The 17591-nt window shown below is 50.7% G+C and overlaps 1 protein-coding gene across 1 annotated transcript in view; it reads left to right on the top strand.

Moving 5' to 3' along the window:
- The window catches only part of RAP1GAP2 (RAP1 GTPase activating protein 2), a 178857-nt gene that overhangs the window by 141163 nt on the left and 20103 nt on the right, over positions 1 to 17591 (top strand). Inside the window, exons 11-16 of the mRNA XM_060082924.1 lie at positions 5038 to 5138; positions 7233 to 7362; positions 9816 to 9971; positions 15360 to 15431; positions 15948 to 16034; positions 17369 to 17503. Of these exons, the coding sequence (XP_059938907.1) occupies positions 5038 to 5138; positions 7233 to 7362; positions 9816 to 9971; positions 15360 to 15431; positions 15948 to 16034; positions 17369 to 17503 (681 nt within the window). The remainder of the gene's footprint in view (positions 1 to 5037; positions 5139 to 7232; positions 7363 to 9815; positions 9972 to 15359; positions 15432 to 15947; positions 16035 to 17368; positions 17504 to 17591) is intronic.

Below are 17591 nucleotides of genomic sequence, written 5' to 3'. Positions count from 1 at the left end.
TTTTTTTTTCGGTACGCGGGCCTCTCACTGTTGTGGCCTCTCCCGTTGTGGAGTACAGGCTCTGGGCGCGCAGGCTCAGCGGCCATGGCTCACGGGCCCAGCCGCTCTGAGGCATGTGGGATCTTCCCGGACCAGGGCACGAACCCATGTCCCCTGCATCGGCAGGCGGACTCTCAACCACTGCGCCACCTGGGAAGCCCCACTCAATTTTTTTCTATGTGAATGAATGAATGAATGAATGAATAAACGTTTTGACCCTGTGAGTGGTAGGTCGATAATATCTTTCAATATTAACTGTGTCATCTTTTTTGCGTGACAGTGTCTTTCTCAGCTGGATGACAGCTGACTTCCTTGTCTGAAGATATTAGACCACAAGAGGCATGTGTTCACTTAAAAACACTCTAATTAATGAAGGCTTGTGGAGCTGAAAGACCAACACAGATAAATCTTATAATTTAAGGGAATTATTCAAGTAGCCACTCTAATTATTTTCACATACTGCATTTTTATTTTGTACAGCTCTGATAATACAGTCCCACTAATTAAAGTTCTTTGCTTGTGTAATTTACCAAAGCAGATATCATAAGGTGATTACAGTCCAATATTCCAGCAGTTATAATTACTGAACATTAACCATCACCTCTGAGAAGGAGTCTGAAGGAGTCTGTATGTTGTTTATGTACCTGACACCGCTGAGGCAAGGTGGGGTCGCCCCGGCAGATAAAAGTCTTTTCTTAAAATATTTGGATTATTGTTTTGCAAACCCTCATTGGGGGGATTAATATGAACATTTGTTGCGTGAAAGCCCTATGCTGGTTTTAGGATATAAATAAGCCCCATCTAACTCTGTTTGTCACGCACTTTGCTAAGCCTGTGGAGGATACATTAATGACTAAGAACATCTCCCCTGAGTCCATGGTCACGTTCAAGGACAGTATAAAAATAAAGACAGTAATACCAGGCTGGGTGTAAATCCTAGAGAGAGGTGCACACCCCAGAGCATAAGCTGGATTGTTTTCTCAGGAGAAGATATATGTTGCTTAGAAGCAGCTATTCTCCCGAACCCTAGCTTCATGACCTGGGGCATACAGCATGCTGGACTAGAGTGGGGATGCCTTTGTGGCATGTGACAGATCAGGCATTGGGAAACCTTTTCTGTAAAGGGCCAGATAGTAAATATTTTAGACTTCACGGGCCATACTGTTTGTGTTGCAACTATTCAACCCTGCCTTTGCAGGTCAAAGGCAGCCGTAGACAATACTAAATGAATTGGCCTGGCCATGTTCCAATAAAACTTTATTTATAAAAATAGGCAGCGGGCCCCACTTGGCCCCCAGGCCATAGTTTGCTGACCCCTGTTAGAAAGCAGTGTTTCCCAAATTTTAGACGTTCACAAACCACATCCAAGATCATGTCATTCTACCCTCACATTTTTTTTTTTTTTTTTTTTTTTTTTTTTTTTTTGCGGTACACGGGCCTCCCACCGCCGCGGCCTCCCCCGTTGCGGAGCACAGGCTCAGCAGCCATGGCCCACGGACCCAGCTGCTCTGCGGCACGTGGGATCCCCCTGGACCGGGGCACGAACCCGCGTCCCCTGCATCGGCAGGCGGACCCTCAACCACTGCGCCACCAGGGAAGCCCAACCCTTACATTTTTTTATTGCACCTATACCACTAACTACTTACTTTTCTTTAAAGTTTTCTTTCACCTTAAATTCAATTTTTAAAGGATATTTTATATCACTACTCTTACTGGGAAATTAGTATCACTTGCCTGAAATGAAGGTAATTCTAAAAAGAAATACTGTAAAAAAACAAAATTAAGTTATTGAAATCTAGCTAGACTCTGTTTCCTATTGAAGGCTTAGAACCTGAGGTCAGTTCTTTCTTCTTATAAAGCAGGTATTAAGGAGATGTTAAAGAATCACCTATTGGAGACTTCCTTCTTAAAGGGATTGCACAGACTGGAGTATCTTTGTGTCATCTTCAGCTGTTCATTGCCATCTGTGGTGTTTGCAGAGCCTTCAGCTGTTTGCAGAGCCTGCCACTGTGGGTAGAACCTTTTGATCAGGCAGGGCCACTCAGTGTTTTAAGCCTGTCACGATTGCAGAGCTTGCTACTATTTTCAGCTTTGCTTTCTATTTTTTAAAAAATGATTAGAGTTTTAGTTTTTTGATATTTGTAAATTTACATGCTGTTGTATTAATAAGAAATAATACAGAGAGATCTTGTGTACCCTTCATGCAGTTTCCCCCAAAGGTAATGTCTTATAAAATGATAGTACAGTATCACAGCTGGGATACTGATGGTGATAAAATCCACAGATCTTATTCAGGTTTCCCCAATTTCACAAATACTCATTTGTGGCATGTCTGTGAATTATATTCCATTGTATGGATATATCACATTTTGTTTATCCATTTGTTAGTCATTGTATATAATTTTATCACACATGTAGGTTCCACAGTCAAGATACGGAAGAGTTCCACCAACACTAGGATCCTGGTGTGGCTCATGCTTTTTTTTTTTTTTTTTTTTTTTGTGGTATGCGGGCCTCTCACTGTTGTGGCCTCCCCCGTTGCGGAGCACAGGCTCCGGATGCGCAGGCTCCGGATGTGCAGGCCCAGCGGCCATGGCTCACGGGCCCAGCCGCTCCGCGGCATATGGGATCCTCCCAGACCGGGGCACGAACCCGTATCCCCTGCATCGGCAGGCGGACTCTCAACCACTGCGCCACCAGGGAGGCCCGGCTCATGCTTTTATAACCATGCTAACCTCCCTCCTGCCTCCACACTCCCTTTCCCGGCTCCAGTCCCTAACCCCTGGCAACTGCTGATCTGTTCTCCAATTTCTAGAACTTTGCCATTTCAAAAATGTTGTATAAAAGGAATCATACAATATATAACCTTTGGGGATTGGCTTTTCTCCACTCAGCGAGATTCATCCAAGTTTCTGAGTGTATCAATGGTTTGTTCCTTTTCATTGCTGAGTAGTGTTCCATGGTATACCTAGATGTACCACAGTCTGTGTAACCATTCACCTGTTGAGGGATAGACATCTGGATTGTCTCCAGTTTGGGGCTATTATGGATAAAGCCACTGTGAACATTTATATACAGGTTTTTATGTGAGCAGAAGTTTTCATTTCTCTGGGATAAATATTTAGGAGTGCCATTGCCTGGTTGTATGGTGATTATATGTTTAGTTTTGTAAGAAACTGCCAAGCTGTTTTCTAGCGTGGTTGTTCCATTTTACATTCCTACCAGCAAAGTGTGAGTGATCCATTTTCTCTACATCCTTGCCACCATTTGGCGTGGTTACTATTTTTCATTTTAGCTATTCTGATAGATGTGTAGTGAGATCTCATTATGGTTTTAATTTGTGTTTCTCTAACAGCTAATGACATTGAACATCTTTTCTAATTGAACATCCTACTTGCCATTTGCATATCCTCTTGAGTGAAATGACGGTTCATGTCTTTTGACCATTTTCTAATTGGATTTTTTTTACTGTTGAGTTTAAAATTTTTAAGTAACAGCTTTATTGAGGTATAACTGACCTACCATACAATTCACAATTGCATGTGATTTATATCTCAATAAAGTGTACAATTTAGTGGTTTGTAGTATGGTCACAGAATTGTGCAACTATCACCACTAACTTCAGAAAATTTTCACCACCCCTAAAAGAAACTCCATTCCCATTTGCAGTCACTCCCATCATCCTCATACTCTGTAACTCCTGTCAGCCACAAATCTATTTCTGTCTCTTTGGATTTGCCTGTTCTGGACATTTCATATAAATGGAATCATAATATGTGGCCTTCAATGTCTAGTTCTTTTACTTAGCATAATGTTTTCAAGGTTCATTCATGTTGTGCAATGAATCAGAACTTTATTCTTTTTTATGGATGAATTATATTCCATTGTATGGATATATCACATTTTGTTTATCCATTTGTTAGTTAATGGACATTTTGATTGTTTCTACTTTGGGGCTATTATGAATAATGCTGTTACTAATATTCGTGTACAAGTTTTTTTGTATGGACTTTTGTTTTCATTTCTCTTGAGTATATTCTTAGGAGTGGAATTGCTGGATCATATGGTAACTCTATGCTTAGTTTTTTTGTGTGTGTGGTACGTGGGCCTCTCACTGTTGTGGCCTCTCCCGTTGCGGAGCACAGGCTCCAGACGCGCAGGCTCAGCAGCCATGGCTTATGGGCCCAGCCGCTCCACGGCATGTGGGATCTTCCCGGACCGGGGCACGAACCCATGTCCCCTGCATCGGCAGGCGGACTCTCAACCACTGTGCCACCAGGGAAGCCCTATGCTTAGTTTTCTGAGGAACTGCCAGGTTATTTTCCAAAGAGATGGCACCATTTTACATTCCCACCAGCAACATAAGCGGGTTTTGATTTTTCCACATCCTCACTGACACGTCTTATTGTCTTTCTTTTTTATTATGGTGTGAGTGGTATCTCATTGTGTGTTTTTTTTTTTTTTTTTGGTCTGTTTGTTTGTTTTTGGCTGCACCTCGTGGCACACGATATCTTAGTTCCCCAACCAGGGATCAAACCCGTGCCCCCTGCACTGGAAGCGTGGAGTCCTAACCACTGGACTGCCAGGAAAGTCCCTCATTGTGGTTTTGATTACTATTGCGTTTTCAGAGTTCTTTATGTATTTTAGATACTAGTCCTTTGTCAGAAGTCCAACTCTTAATTTTTCATTTTTGGATTGGTTTTCGGTATCAAGTCTAAGAATTCCTTGCTTCAGCTTTGCCTTTTTTTTTTTTAAACTGAGCAGCAGCTTTTGTTCAAATAGAAAGTCCTCATTAACCAGCCCCCAAAATCCAGCTCTGTTGAGTGAGCCTCTATTAGTCCTTCCTCCCGTGGATGACAGAGCCACTGGATGGCAGATGAGGGGGATGGGGAAAGGAAGAAAGGGACCAGGTATCTGGACAATCACATTCCTTCTCTTGGCGGCAACGAGAAGGCTTATTTTTCTGAACTCCTTCCCCTGATTCTGTTTCTCTTTCAGACCCTGGAGGAGGAGCTGTTTGGGAACAGTGAGGAGAGCCCAGCTTTCAAGGAGTTCTTAGATCTGCTGGGAGACACCGTCACGCTGCAGGACTTCAAAGGGTGGGTTTTAGCCAAGTGATGGCTCTGCCCCTATTGATGAGGTCCTAGAGGAAGAGTGAGGGCCGACTGCAGAGTTTCAGGGGCTGGCATGTGAGAGTTAACAACACGTACAAGGAACATGGGATTATTTTTCAGCAAATGATCAACATTCATTGATTGCATCTCGAAGGAATCGGTGGTACAGGGGATAATCCTGAATGGCAGATGGTCGGAAAGGCATTGACTTTTGCCCTCAGGATGCATGATGAAATCGTTCCACCTGAGATTTGCCTTCCTAATTACAGTTGGCTCAGACTGAGAGTAAAATGAATCCACCTTCCCTTCCAGGTGAGCAGGTCAATCACCTGCTAGGCATTCCGGAAAGAGGACCCTATGTAGTTTTGGGGGAAATGACCCATTTTAGATAAGACACAAAAAGAATGGTTAATTAAGTTGGTGCAAATACTGTAATCCCTCTGGCAAGAATCTATGCAACAGTGTATGATTCTCTAAGCGGACAGAAAGAATATTGGGGCTATTTCTTGGAAAGCTCTGGCCTTTGATGTTACTTGGCAAAGGCAACACTTGGGGAGGGCCTTTGAACCTGGCCAGCCTGTTCTCTGCTTTGTGGCTGGCACACGGCTGAGCCCTCAGAATTTCCCACCTCAGCAGCCGCATTACCAGGATGTCCTGACATATGTGAACGCACTAGCTCTGTGTCTGGCATGGAGTAGGTGCTTGATAATCACTTATTTCCACTGCTCCCTTCTCTCCTCCTCTTCCTCCCCCTTCAAGGTCATCACTGCTGTCTGGAGCCAGTCACACATGGGTCAAAATCCCATCCCTGCCACTAATTAGCTCTATGACTTTGAACAAGTGACTTAGCCTCTGCAAGCCTCAGTTTCCTTGTCTATAAAAAGGAAGATAAAGATAGTACTGACCACACAAGCTTGCTGGAGAATTGAAACAGATAATGCACGTGAAGCACTTAGGCCAGTGCCATGCAGAGTAAGCACTGGTCGTCATTGTTATTCTTATTATACCACCTTCCATTGGCTCTGAGATGCCATCCTTATAAGATATATCCTGATTTCAGAGAGGTTAAAATGGGAAAAAATGTTCTATCTTGCAACTGATGGAATAAAGTATATTAAAACCAGGAAGGACCCCAGAGGTCATGTAATCCTATCCCTTTATTTTCAAGAGAAAGGAAACTGAGGCCTGGAGAGATTAAGTGATATGCCCAAGGTCACGTGCTGACTTAGTGACAGAAGCTGGTCTAGAACCTGAATGGACCTAACTCCTGGCCACATGTGTTTTCTGCCCTATGGGGCTGAGCACACTTCTGGCTTTTTTATAGTGCTTGGGGTTGGGGGGACCTGATGTTCAGGATCTGTTTTATTTCATTTTCTTAAAGGAACATGTATCCCACTCCCCTTGCTGAAGAAGATGAGCCACGGCTAGCAGCCATGTTTCTATAAGGGAAGTGGGGGCAGCTCTGAGAAGCCCACCCAGTTCCTTAGTATTTTTTTTTTTCCGGCCTGCAAGGAGGTAGCCAGAGAAGGGACCTCCTCGGATACCTCCCAGCTGGGTGCTGCTGTGGTGGGGTCTCCATATCCGGGACTGGCTGGGTAGAAGTCAAGCATCTGTCCCCTCTTCTCGCTGACTCCGGATACTCCTGTGGGGCTCACCACCATCCAAAAGGATGGACGGCGGCCCTGGCTCTGGGCTGAGCACCTGGACACAGCCTTGCAGAGAGCAAAGGCTTGTGTCCAGCCTTGGGGGCCACTGGCAGCTGGGATGGCATTTGTCTGGGGTTGTGGATGGACGGACGACCTCTCTTCCCATGGAGTGGAGGGGACACAGCCAAGGCTTGGAATGGAGGTCCTGCCTTCATCTTTGAAATAGTAATTTATGGTTAGAAGCCAGGGCTCATCTGCTCAGAAGATGAACCTTATCTGCTTTCCCAGCATCATAGTCTCTCTGCCCTCAACTCTTCCACATCTTCTCTCATTCTCCTGCCCCCATGTCCTTAGGGAAGGTTGTACCAAGTTGCCCACTTCCCTTCTCTCTCTTTCTCTCTCTTCCCCTGGCACTTTCCCGTTCCCCTGACAGTTTCCGAGGAGGCCTGGATGTGACCCATGGACAGACGGGGGTGGAATCAGTGTACACGATATTCCGGGACAGGGAGATCATGTTTCACGTCTCCACAAAGCTGCCGTTTACCGAGGGAGACACCCAGCAGGTAACCGGGTTCCGGATGGCTTCGGGAGCCTGGGGCGTGTGAGGTGAAAGCCTGCGTCTGGTCTCCCTGGAGAACCGAGGCCGCCTTCCCCATTTTCATAATCAAGAAGCCCGTCTGTTCAACTTTGTTCCTTTTATCAAAACCTGAACTACTGTGTTATTCCACCAAGGCCGCAGGTCAGCAGCCTGTGTGGGGGGCGGGACAGGGCTCCTGGTTATCCCACTGTGACTGATGGGGAAACAGTGGTTAAAAGATTGTTTCCCAGGTGATCAGGGGCAGAGCTGTGAGCAGAGCCCAGGTGCCCTGATCGTGTAGGCTGGTGATAAAAGAGTACATGACGGGATCTGCAGGTGGTGGCTTGAAGCCAGCTCTGCCACTGAGGGGTATGTGACTCTGGGCAAGCTGGTAATCTTGTGTCTTCATTTGCCTCATCTGTAAAATGGGGATAACACCACGTACATTAGAGGGTTACTGGTGGGAATCACATAAGGTTCTGATTGTAGGGCTCAGTACGATGCCTGGCTTGTGGCAGGCTTCCTACCTCATGACTGTTCACTGTCCAGGCCACTCTTCCTGGCCCAGAGACGTCAAGCTGGTTATTGCATGTGACATCCCCACACCCCTGTCCAGCTTGTCTAGTCATACAGCCTTACCTCTTAGGACACCTGCCATGGGCAGGAATCCAGCCTTTTCCTTGACTGGAGAACCCTGAATGAGACCTCTGCTTCCAGTGTATTCCTCCTTTCCCTCTCATTTGCTGCTTCTGACAGCTGCATGTCCCCGGGGAGGACCTGGCTTTTTTTTCTCATTGAGCCCTGAAACCAGCAGCTGGTCCCTGGCTGTGGTCCCATTTGCCCCGTCCCACTCTTTGTACCATTTCAGTCTCCAGGAAGATAAGGAAGGAAGTAGGCCTTTCACCAAACTCGGACCCATTTGTTTCTGAGCAGGGAACCCAGGAGGGAGCACAGATGTAATATTGTAAACATAGAGCCTGGCTTCTTAGGAAAAAAGGAAATTGGCAAAGGAGACTGCAGTTTGGCTCTAAAATAACTACTGAATGTTCCAGAAGCAAATAGGAGCAGGATTCCTTTTATACCCAAAGTAGGTTTTCTCTCAGTGTTTTACCTTCAGCTCTTCCCTCACGGCCTCCCTCACCCACTGCCCCAGCCTAAGACTGAGGGCTCTTCTCTGCCTGGCTTGTTCTCAGTGTCACCTGTTAAGTGGGATGTGCACAGAGCTTAGCTCTCAGCAAGGACTGCATACATGTTAATTTCTCTTCCTAAGAAATGGGATGATGTGTGTGCTATAAGTGAGACAATTTGTAAAAGTGCCCAGCACAGGGCTTAGTATACAGCAGGTGCTCAGTAAGTGAGAAACTCAGTGGGAAACAGAGCTTGTGTGCAGTAGGTGTTTAATAAAGGAACAAAGTGTAGGTAAGCACCTAGCCTGGATTTGGTATACAAGAGGGCCTTAACATTTGAAATCTTGCATGGGAACAGCCCAGTATGGTTCCTGGCACACAGTAGGTGCTTGGGGATTGAGATCACCTGTGACAGCACCTGGCAGAGCTTGGGGTGCTGAATCGGGGTTGTATTTCTCTCTCCCCCATGACCTCCACCAAGCCAGGTTGCCCGTATTTCTCTGAGCATGGTTCTTCTCCCTTCTGGTGTAGGATGATCTGCCCCCTCCTTCCTGCTCATCCGCATTTCCATCAAGTGCTCCCTTCTCTCCCAATCTCCTCTTCCAGGAAGCCCTCTCAGATTGCTACCAGGCCTCTGATTTTGCCCTCTTCTCTGCCCCCATAGTGTCAGGCACTTTGTGGGTAGCGGCTGATTTAGCATTTGCTGGCTGGTGGCTTTGTTAGTGTTCTCAGGTGGCTCCACCTGTGTTTGTGTCTCTCCTAGATCAATTACAAGCTCTCCCAGGGCAAAACCCGGCCTCACTTTTTTTTTTTTTTTTTTTTTTTTTGCGGTACGCGGGCCTCTCACTGTTGTGGCCTCTCCCGTTGCGGAGCACAGGCTCCGGACGCGCAGGCTCAGCGGCCATGGCTCACGGGCCCAGCCACTCCACGGCATGTGGGATCTTCCCGGACCGGGGCACGAACCCATGTCCCCTGCATTGGCAGGCGGACTCTCAACCACTGCGCCACCAACGAAGCCCCCGGCCTCACTTTTTAACTAGTCTCCGCGAGTCCTGAGTCAGGGCTACCTCTACGTGCTGTAGAGCTCAGTAAGAAGCTTGCCAGCCTCTTCCTGACAACGTAGGCATTTTCCTCATTTTTTTCCTTTTTAGTGGCTTCTAGAGATTGAAAGAAAAAGCTCCTTGGAGAGAGAGGTCTCAGCGTTCCGGGGTTTATGTACAATGACAGAATAATGAGGAATTTCCTATATAGACCTATTCTGTTTTCAGGATGTTCCTAACTGGCTTATAACAATGGAACACTTTTTGATTAGCTCCAGAGAAAGAGACACATTGGGAATGACATTGTGGCCATCATCTTCCAAGAAGAAAACACACCGTTTGTCCCAGATATGATTGCCTCCAACTTCTTACATGCCTACATTGTTGTGCAGGCTGAGAACGCGGGCACGGAGACCCCATCCTACAAGGTAAGGAGAAAGTCCCGTCGGAGGAGGTGGTGGGCCCAGGCACCTCACCACACTTCATGGACTCAGCGACCTCGGGCAACACCATGTCTCAGTGGCCCCTCAGACCATCCTCCAAAACGTGATAGATTTCCCACGAGTTCTCGGGTTTCTGGGGTTTGCGAGCTAGATTCTTGGGGCACCTTCTGAGGTCACCTCATCCGTCTTGCCGCCTTCAGGTTCACAGCCTCTAACTCAAGGCTTGAGAAGCACTCTGCGTCCCTACGTGGAATCTGGTAATGCCATTTGCTAGAGCAAGGCAGCGCCAGAGGAGAGCAGGAAAGAGAAAGTGGAGAGACTGTCAGGAAAAGGGAGAGGAGGAAGGCGGTAACAAACCAAGGGAAGGAAGGAAAGGGAGAGGTGTTCATGGTGAGAAGGGTGGAGGGCAGGGGAGACCCTGGCCACTGGGTGGGCCCCTCTGGTTTAGCCATTCTGGGCAAATGATCTTAATGTGAAGACTCCCGGGGAGGTGGGGTTGTGAGCATCTGGGTCTAAACCTCCTGACCCATTCGTGGGCTTTCACACTGGCTCAGAACCTTCACGGATGTAGATGAGCCTCAGCTGCCCTCACCCTGTCCCCTCCTCATGGCTGTGTCGCTCACCCTCTCCTTTGCTTCTCCATGAGGAACGAGTCCAACCTCCTGGGTAACAGTTTCTCTGTATCACAGTGGTGTTGGGGGGCATGGGACCCAAGGGAGATAGACTGAGGCAGGGTTTTTTTTTTTTTTTTTGCGGTATGCGGGCCTCTCACTGTCGCGGCCTCTCCCGTTGCGGAGCACAGGCTCCGGACGCGCAGGCCCAGCGGCCATGGCTCACGGGCCCAGCCGCTCCGCGGCATATGGGATCCTCCCAGACCGGGGCACGAACCCGTATCCCCTGCATCGGCAGGCGGACTCTCAACCACTGCGCCACCAGGGAGGCCCTGAGGCAGGGTTTTTAAAGTGGGTGTTAGATAGGTTTTGCTATGTATTCCTTGTCGATAAGTGCAAAATGTGGAGTTCCCATGCTTCTTTGTGTTTTCTGGGGAGAGAAGCCATAGCTCAAATTCTCAGAGAACTCCCTGTTCCCCACGGCGTTAGGGGAGGGAGAGGAGCCTGGAAGAGGACACCATAGGCCTGAAATGTTTCCTATATAATAACTTAGGCCAGTGCTGGTCCCTGGGGTTCATGAGGCCATACCACTTCATAGCCATCTTTCCAGAATATCAATTTTGCTTGAATATTTTGGGAAAGAAAAATGATGTTATATCATTGTTATATCAGCCCAAACCCAGGTGTGTGAAGTGCGAAATTCACATCAGCTTTAAAGCCAAATAGGAGGCTTCTAAAACAAAACAAAACAAAAAACCCTCTGTCTTGCTGAGGAGCTGATTCCTTTATATGGCCACGTTCATCCTCCTCTGTCACGGAGCAGTCTTAGCTGAAAAGATGGAGAAGCCATGGTTTGGGTGTTTCCTTCAAGGCTTTCACCAACGGGGACATTCATTTCAAACAACCGGTTGATTAATTTGTTGGTGGAAGCAAGTGTCCTCGTTCAGTGCCTGCTGTGTGGGCACTTGGAAGTGACATAAAGAACCAGCTTCAGGGAAGGGATAGAAGAGGCTGTGAGGCAGTTCAGCCACTGGGTCACTCAGACAGCCACCTGGTTCTTTTAACAGCCAGCGGTGGCAGAGGCGGATCCTCAGAGTAAAGCTGTGGGATAGGAGGGCTCCCAAGGCCTGCCGGGCAGTCATGTGTGTACGTGTGGCTCATCTGCTGGGCCTCTGCCGGCAGAATGAGCCCTCTCGTGGACGTCTAGTATTTGCTTTTAGTTCCTGATAGGAAACGGAGTTCAGCTAACTGCCTCTCCACTTTCCAAGAGCTTTTGTAGAGTAGGAAAATACGAAAGAGAAAAATCAGAGATCCAAGAAAGCAGCACCCCACCTCCAGCGTTGATGCCAGAAGTCTTTACCAAGTCTCCCTAGCCACCGTTTCTGGTCCAGGGAAAAGCACTGTCCTCAGAGAGGTGGTGAGAAGCAGAGCTCACAGGGAGAGCGGGGCTGTCCCTGTGATGTGGGACCTTGGGCTCCGCCTGCCAGGCAAACATCGAAGCTGGAGGGCAAGACCTGTGAGTGGGGCGGGGTCGGGGGGCAGAGGGCAGGGAGGGAGGTCAGCCTTTCAAGGTGCTCCCCAAAGGTCTGTCCATCCACGGCCCCAGCAGCACCCCAGTGATGGGCAGGCTGAGGCGGACATGGTTAGATCCCTCAGGGGGGTCCAGGTGACACGGGACCTTAGCTGACCCCTGTGGGCTTAGGGGCTATGGCAAAGGAGGGTGAGATTTCCTTGGGGGCTGGGCAGTGCCCCAGGGGGCCCCCACTGGGGAGGACAAACAACAGGGAAGAAGAGGAAGGGGTGAAGGACAGGGGTGGGAACGTGCAGGAAAGTGTCCCAGACCGAGAGGCTCCGGAATCTGGGGTTCCGGTCCTGGCCCTGCCTCTGACTGCTGTGTGACCTTGGGCCAGTTCCTTCCCTCTCTGGGCTTCTGTTGCCTTCTGTGTGAAATGAGGAAATTGGAGTAGGCAATCTCTGAGCTCTTTCCAGTTCTGACATGCTGAGGAGGGGAAGGAGCGGGAGTTGAGAAAGCGGGGTGTGTGTGTGTGGATTAGAAAGTGGTTTGGGGGAACTCTAGTATTTCAGGTGTACTTTATTAGGTGCAGGTCGGCAGGGAAAATAAAAAAAAAACATTGAGTGGCAGTGGTTACCTCTTATTTGATCTGCGTTGGACACTGTGCTAGGCCCTTAAGAGCAGTCTTCTTGAATTCTCCCAAGCCTCTGGCCAGTCAGGCCTCCATTGGCCCTGTTTACAGGGGAGCAAATTGAGGCTGAGAGCTTAAGTTTCTTGTTTTTTCTTTGCGGTACGCGGGCCTCTCACTGCTGTGGCCTCTCCCGTTGCGGAGCACAGGCTCCGGACGCGCAGGCTCAGCGGCCATGGCTCACGGGCCCAGCCGCTCCGCGGCATGTGGGATCTTCCCGGACCGGGGCGCGAACCCGTGTCCCCTGCATCGGCAGGCGGACTCTCAACCACTGCGCCACCTGGGAAGCCCAGAGCTTAAGTTTCTTAAGGCCTGAGGCCACAGAGCCCAGAAACAGTGGAGCCAGGTCCTGTCCAGGTCTGACTGGGGTCTTCATCACAGAGCTGTCAGAGCAGGTGGGAACTTGGACCCACGATCTGGTGTGTGCATGAAACATCGCATCGAATTATGTTTCAGATGTGAATTTCATCCCCATCCTGCTAGCTTGGAAGGAAATTACAGCTGAGCCATCGCTAACACTCTCTCCCCACCCTGTCTGAGCTCATCCTACCCCGACTCCTCAAGTTCTGCAAAGGGGTCAGGAATCTTACGGGAAGCAGACCCCGGAGGCGGGTTCCTGTCCATGTGCCCTCTTTCCCTCACTACTGGTCTGCTGCTTGAGCGACCTCGTGGTTCTCTAAGGCTTCCAGGCCATGCTTGGACAGACACGGGGATCTTATGAAGTCTGGAGTCCTCAGAGGCTCCCCGCCTCCCTGGTGTATTCTTATTACTTACACACCCCTGTCTCCTTCCGCTTTCCAGTTCTGGAAGAGTCTCTTCCCCAGAGTCACCTGCTGCCTCTGTCTTTCTAAGCCCTGCCCCCACCCCTGCTGGGAGGCCTTGGCTGGATTTAGAAAACAGGAAGGTGAGGTTGTGTTCAAGCAGCTTCTGCTTTCAGCTCGGCAACCCAACCGTCCCCAAGAGGAGGGAATAACAAAGGCCCAGGTGTTTCGATGGAAAGGGGTCAGGAGAGGGAGCGCGTGGGGATAGGGAGTCGCCATCAGAGGAAGGATCCTGTCTCCCGCCTGTCTGACCCGGCTGCTGCAGTGGGCTCGTGGGCGCGTCTGGCTGGGAGACTCGGGTGGATTTAGGAGCTTATCTGCAGCTCCTTACCCAGTTGGCACAGACTACTCCAATGCGAGCCTGAGAAGGAGGGGGCATCGGGGTGGGAAGAGGGGAGAGCTGGGCCTGGCCTCTGGCCTCATCCTCGCCAGCAGCCCGTCAGTGGCCTTCCCCCTCCCTTTCCCCCAATTTTGGCTCCGCGGGTGGAATTCTTGACTTGTGCCACGGGTGCACGGTGCGTGGTGGAGGGGGAACTGTTTGGCAGCTGGAACCAGCCAGAAATCACGTCAGCCAAGCACATACCATTTCCTGACTCTGGGCACTGCCGTGTGGGCCATGAGGACAGTCTTGCCCTTGGGGAGAGAAAGTCATATTGACCAGCCCTCTCCCGCTCCCTTCCCCTGCAGACCCTGGCCGGCCTTTCCTTGGCCTGGCTACGAGCTGCCTGCTCACCCGGTCTGGCAGACTCTGCATCTGCCCTACTTCACAGGCTGGGGAGGCTGGCGGCATGCCAGGGCTGGGCTCGCGTCAGCAGCCGCCGGGGGAGGGAGGGCAGAGTCTCCAGAGAGGTCTGCAGCCTCCGGGGGCTGAGAACAGGTGAAACCAGGGCACCTCCGTGCAGAGAGGGAAGAGGGAAGTGTGGGGCCTGTCCCGAGCCTGGGAGACCCTCACACAGAGCGCCTTGGTGTCCTTCCACCCCCAATTCCCAGGCTCGGCCCTGGCGCTCTGTTAGTTCCAGCCTTGCCCGGCCTGACCGACCCTTTGTGTCTGAGACCAGGGCTCCCAAACACCAGTCCACTGACCGCCCAGAAGCTCTCGGGTGCGTTTAATGGTTGCAGATTCCTGGCTCCACCCCAAAGCTGCTGATTCAGTAGGTTTGGGGTGGAGCCCATGCAATCGGTATTTATTTTTAAACGCTTGAAGTGATTCTGACGTCTGGCCAGGTTTGGGAGTCAGTGTTGTCGGAAAGAACCCCAGAGCGGGGTCGGGGTGCTCTGGATTCTCTGTTCATCTCTGGGGCTGATCTCCTGTGTGCCTTTGAGGCTCCACGGCTCTGGGCATCTGTTTCCTCATCAGGAATCCAGGGCTAATAATTCTGCCGGTGCCTTCTCTGTAGGATTAGCGTCCCGGTCGAATGAGATAATGCGATAGCATCTCCTGGGCTCTTGTACTACATTAGAATTAGGGTTCCAGGCTGCTCTTCAGCCCTGTCCAGTCGTCTTGCCAAGCTTGCTTCCGGCCTCCAGGAATGCAGATGAGGGTATGGGGATGGCTCCACGCCGTCCAGCCCCACTTCTAGGAACAGTGACTTGGGTGTGCCAATGCTGGTTCTTTATTTGTATTCTGGGAAGGGGAGGGGGAGGAGGGGAGTAGGTCCCCTAGGACCAGGGCTCGGAACTCTCGTCATCCTCAGCTTGGGTCTCCTCCCTCCTGGCCCACACGGAGCCTCTGTGTTTCAGGTCGCAGTCACTGCACGGGAAGACGTGCCTGCCTTCGGCCCACCTCTGCCCAGCCCCCCTGTTTTCCAGAAGGTAAGAAATTCTCCTTTCTGCTCCTCTCATGTCCGAGACTCCAGGTTTCCACACCTGAGTGGCAGTGGTTGCAGGGGGGCTGAATTGGGCTAGAGCTTTAGGAGAACCTTCAGCAGGGTTGGGGAATCTCCTCACTTGGGGTCTCTCCCCACCTCTCCTTGTGCCGCCAGCCTGGCCCAGCACAGGGCCTTTTGTCAGGGTGTTTGTTACTGGGGTTGCCTTTCTGCTAAAAGAAGGGTTTTTATGCCATGCTCCAGTCCCTGGAGGCTTGGGCACAGATGGGCTTCCAGTCATGGAAATGCCACTGTGGGTGTGGAGGGTTGGTTTCCCCAGCACCAGGGAAGCTGATTTCCCTGTTAACGTCTTAGCAGGTGGGCTTAGGCTGGGCTAGAACTGATGAAATGTTGGAAGGGGACCTTTCAGGGGCTCTCCCCAGACCCCCTCTTCTGTCTACCTCTTCCTGTGGCTGAAGCCCTTTGGGCAACAGCTAAGGGTGGGGTGTCTTGTCTGTTCCAGGGCCCGGAGTTCAGGGAGTTTCTCCTCACCAAGCTCACCAATGCAGAGAATGCTTGCTGCAAGTCAGACAAGTTTGCAAAGCTGGAGGTGAGAGCGCGGTTTCCGATCTTCCTCCTGCCCTCCTGGACAGCCTTTCCTGGGGGTCTATCCTTGGGGGCTGTTTAAGGTGAGGAAGCACCATCTTTGCCCCTCTAAACCTTCAGCCTTGTGTTGATATGGAGCTCTTTCTTCTTGCGGGAATTCCATCCAAACTTTAGGTCTAGTCAACCATTCACCAATCATTTCTTGAGCACCTACTGCGTGCTAGGCTCTGTTCTGTTCCCTGGGATACGTGAGGCACAGTTTCTGCCCTTATAGAGCTCATAGGCTGATGGGAGACAGGTATGATGCAGTGAGCTGGACTGTGATGGAGACCAGCACAGAGGCTGCTTCTGCTGATGGGGAATGGAGGGTGTGTTCAGGGAAGGCTTCTTGGAAGAGGTGGCCCTTGAGCTGCTGAGTCTGGATATCTGATGAACCTTTTGCCAGGAGGAAAGAGTGGGGAGGGTTATTCCAGGCATGAGAAACAGCATGAGCAAAGGCCAGGCAGATTCAGAGCCTGATTTTGTGAGGGAGCTGCAGAGGGTTGGATGTAGCCTCAGAAGGATTCATGTGGGGCCTGGAATGGTGGGAGGCCCACCTAGAGATGCTAGTTGGGTCAGATCAACTAGAACTAGAGGTGATGTGTACCTAATAAAGTGCAGGAGGAGGTGGGAGAGTGGGTAGATTGAAGGCGAGGAGGGCAGGAAGCGTGACCAGTTAGAAGCTATTACCGGAGTCCAAAAGAGACAGTGACAGTGTGCTTATACCAGGCACAGGAAGTGGTCGGAATCAGGAAGACCTGATGGACTCCAGTATATAAGGGTAGGGGTGAGTGGGATTGGTGGGGTGGCTCTTGGGCCTTTGACTTGGGCTCGTAGCTGACATGGGGACCGCTGGAGATGAGTTCTGTTTGGACCTGCTGAGTGGAGGTGCCTGCAAAGGCTGGGTTGTGGAAAGGGCTGGTCCTGGTCTGTGTGAATGGCGCCCCCTGGAGGCTGTATACACAGCCCTGGACGCACATCTGGATGGAGAAGAGCTGCGGGCAGTTGGGTACGTGGAGGCGGCACCTGGGGCAGAGATCTGGGCTAGGAGTCATCAGGGCAGGGCCATGGGAGGGCAGGATGGCCCAGGGAGAAGAGGCAGGGGGCCTGGCCCGGAGCTGTAATGTTAGCTGCAGCACTTGTGGGAGTGGATCTCAGCCTGGATATCGGTCCATACCGTTGCCGGGATGCAGTTGGCCAGGATGCAGCCCTTGGGCCAGGTGTCGGGAGCCCCCCAGGGAGAGGGCACAGCTCTGTCGTCAGTGCTAGCTTCACAGCCCCCACCCTCTTCCCTTCCAGGACCGGACGAGGGCCGCCCTCCTGGACAACCTTCACGATGAACTCCACGCCCACACTCAGGCCATGCTGGGACTGGGCCCAGAAGAGGACAAGTTTGAGAATGGGGGCCATGGGGGATTCCTGGAGTCTTTTAAGGTACGGGCACAAGAGTGGCTGGGGATTGCTAGGGCAGGGAGGCGGGGGGGCAAACAAGGAACGACAGCAGGGCAAAGTCCACGTGACC

Source organism: Mesoplodon densirostris, chromosome 18, assembly GCF_025265405.1.
Source record: "Mesoplodon densirostris isolate mMesDen1 chromosome 18, mMesDen1 primary haplotype, whole genome shotgun sequence".
Classification (NCBI taxonomy): Eukaryota; Metazoa; Chordata; class Mammalia; order Artiodactyla; family Ziphiidae; genus Mesoplodon; species Mesoplodon densirostris.
The sequence above is the reverse complement of the archived record's forward strand: the minus strand, read 5'-3'. Positions and strand labels throughout refer to the sequence as shown.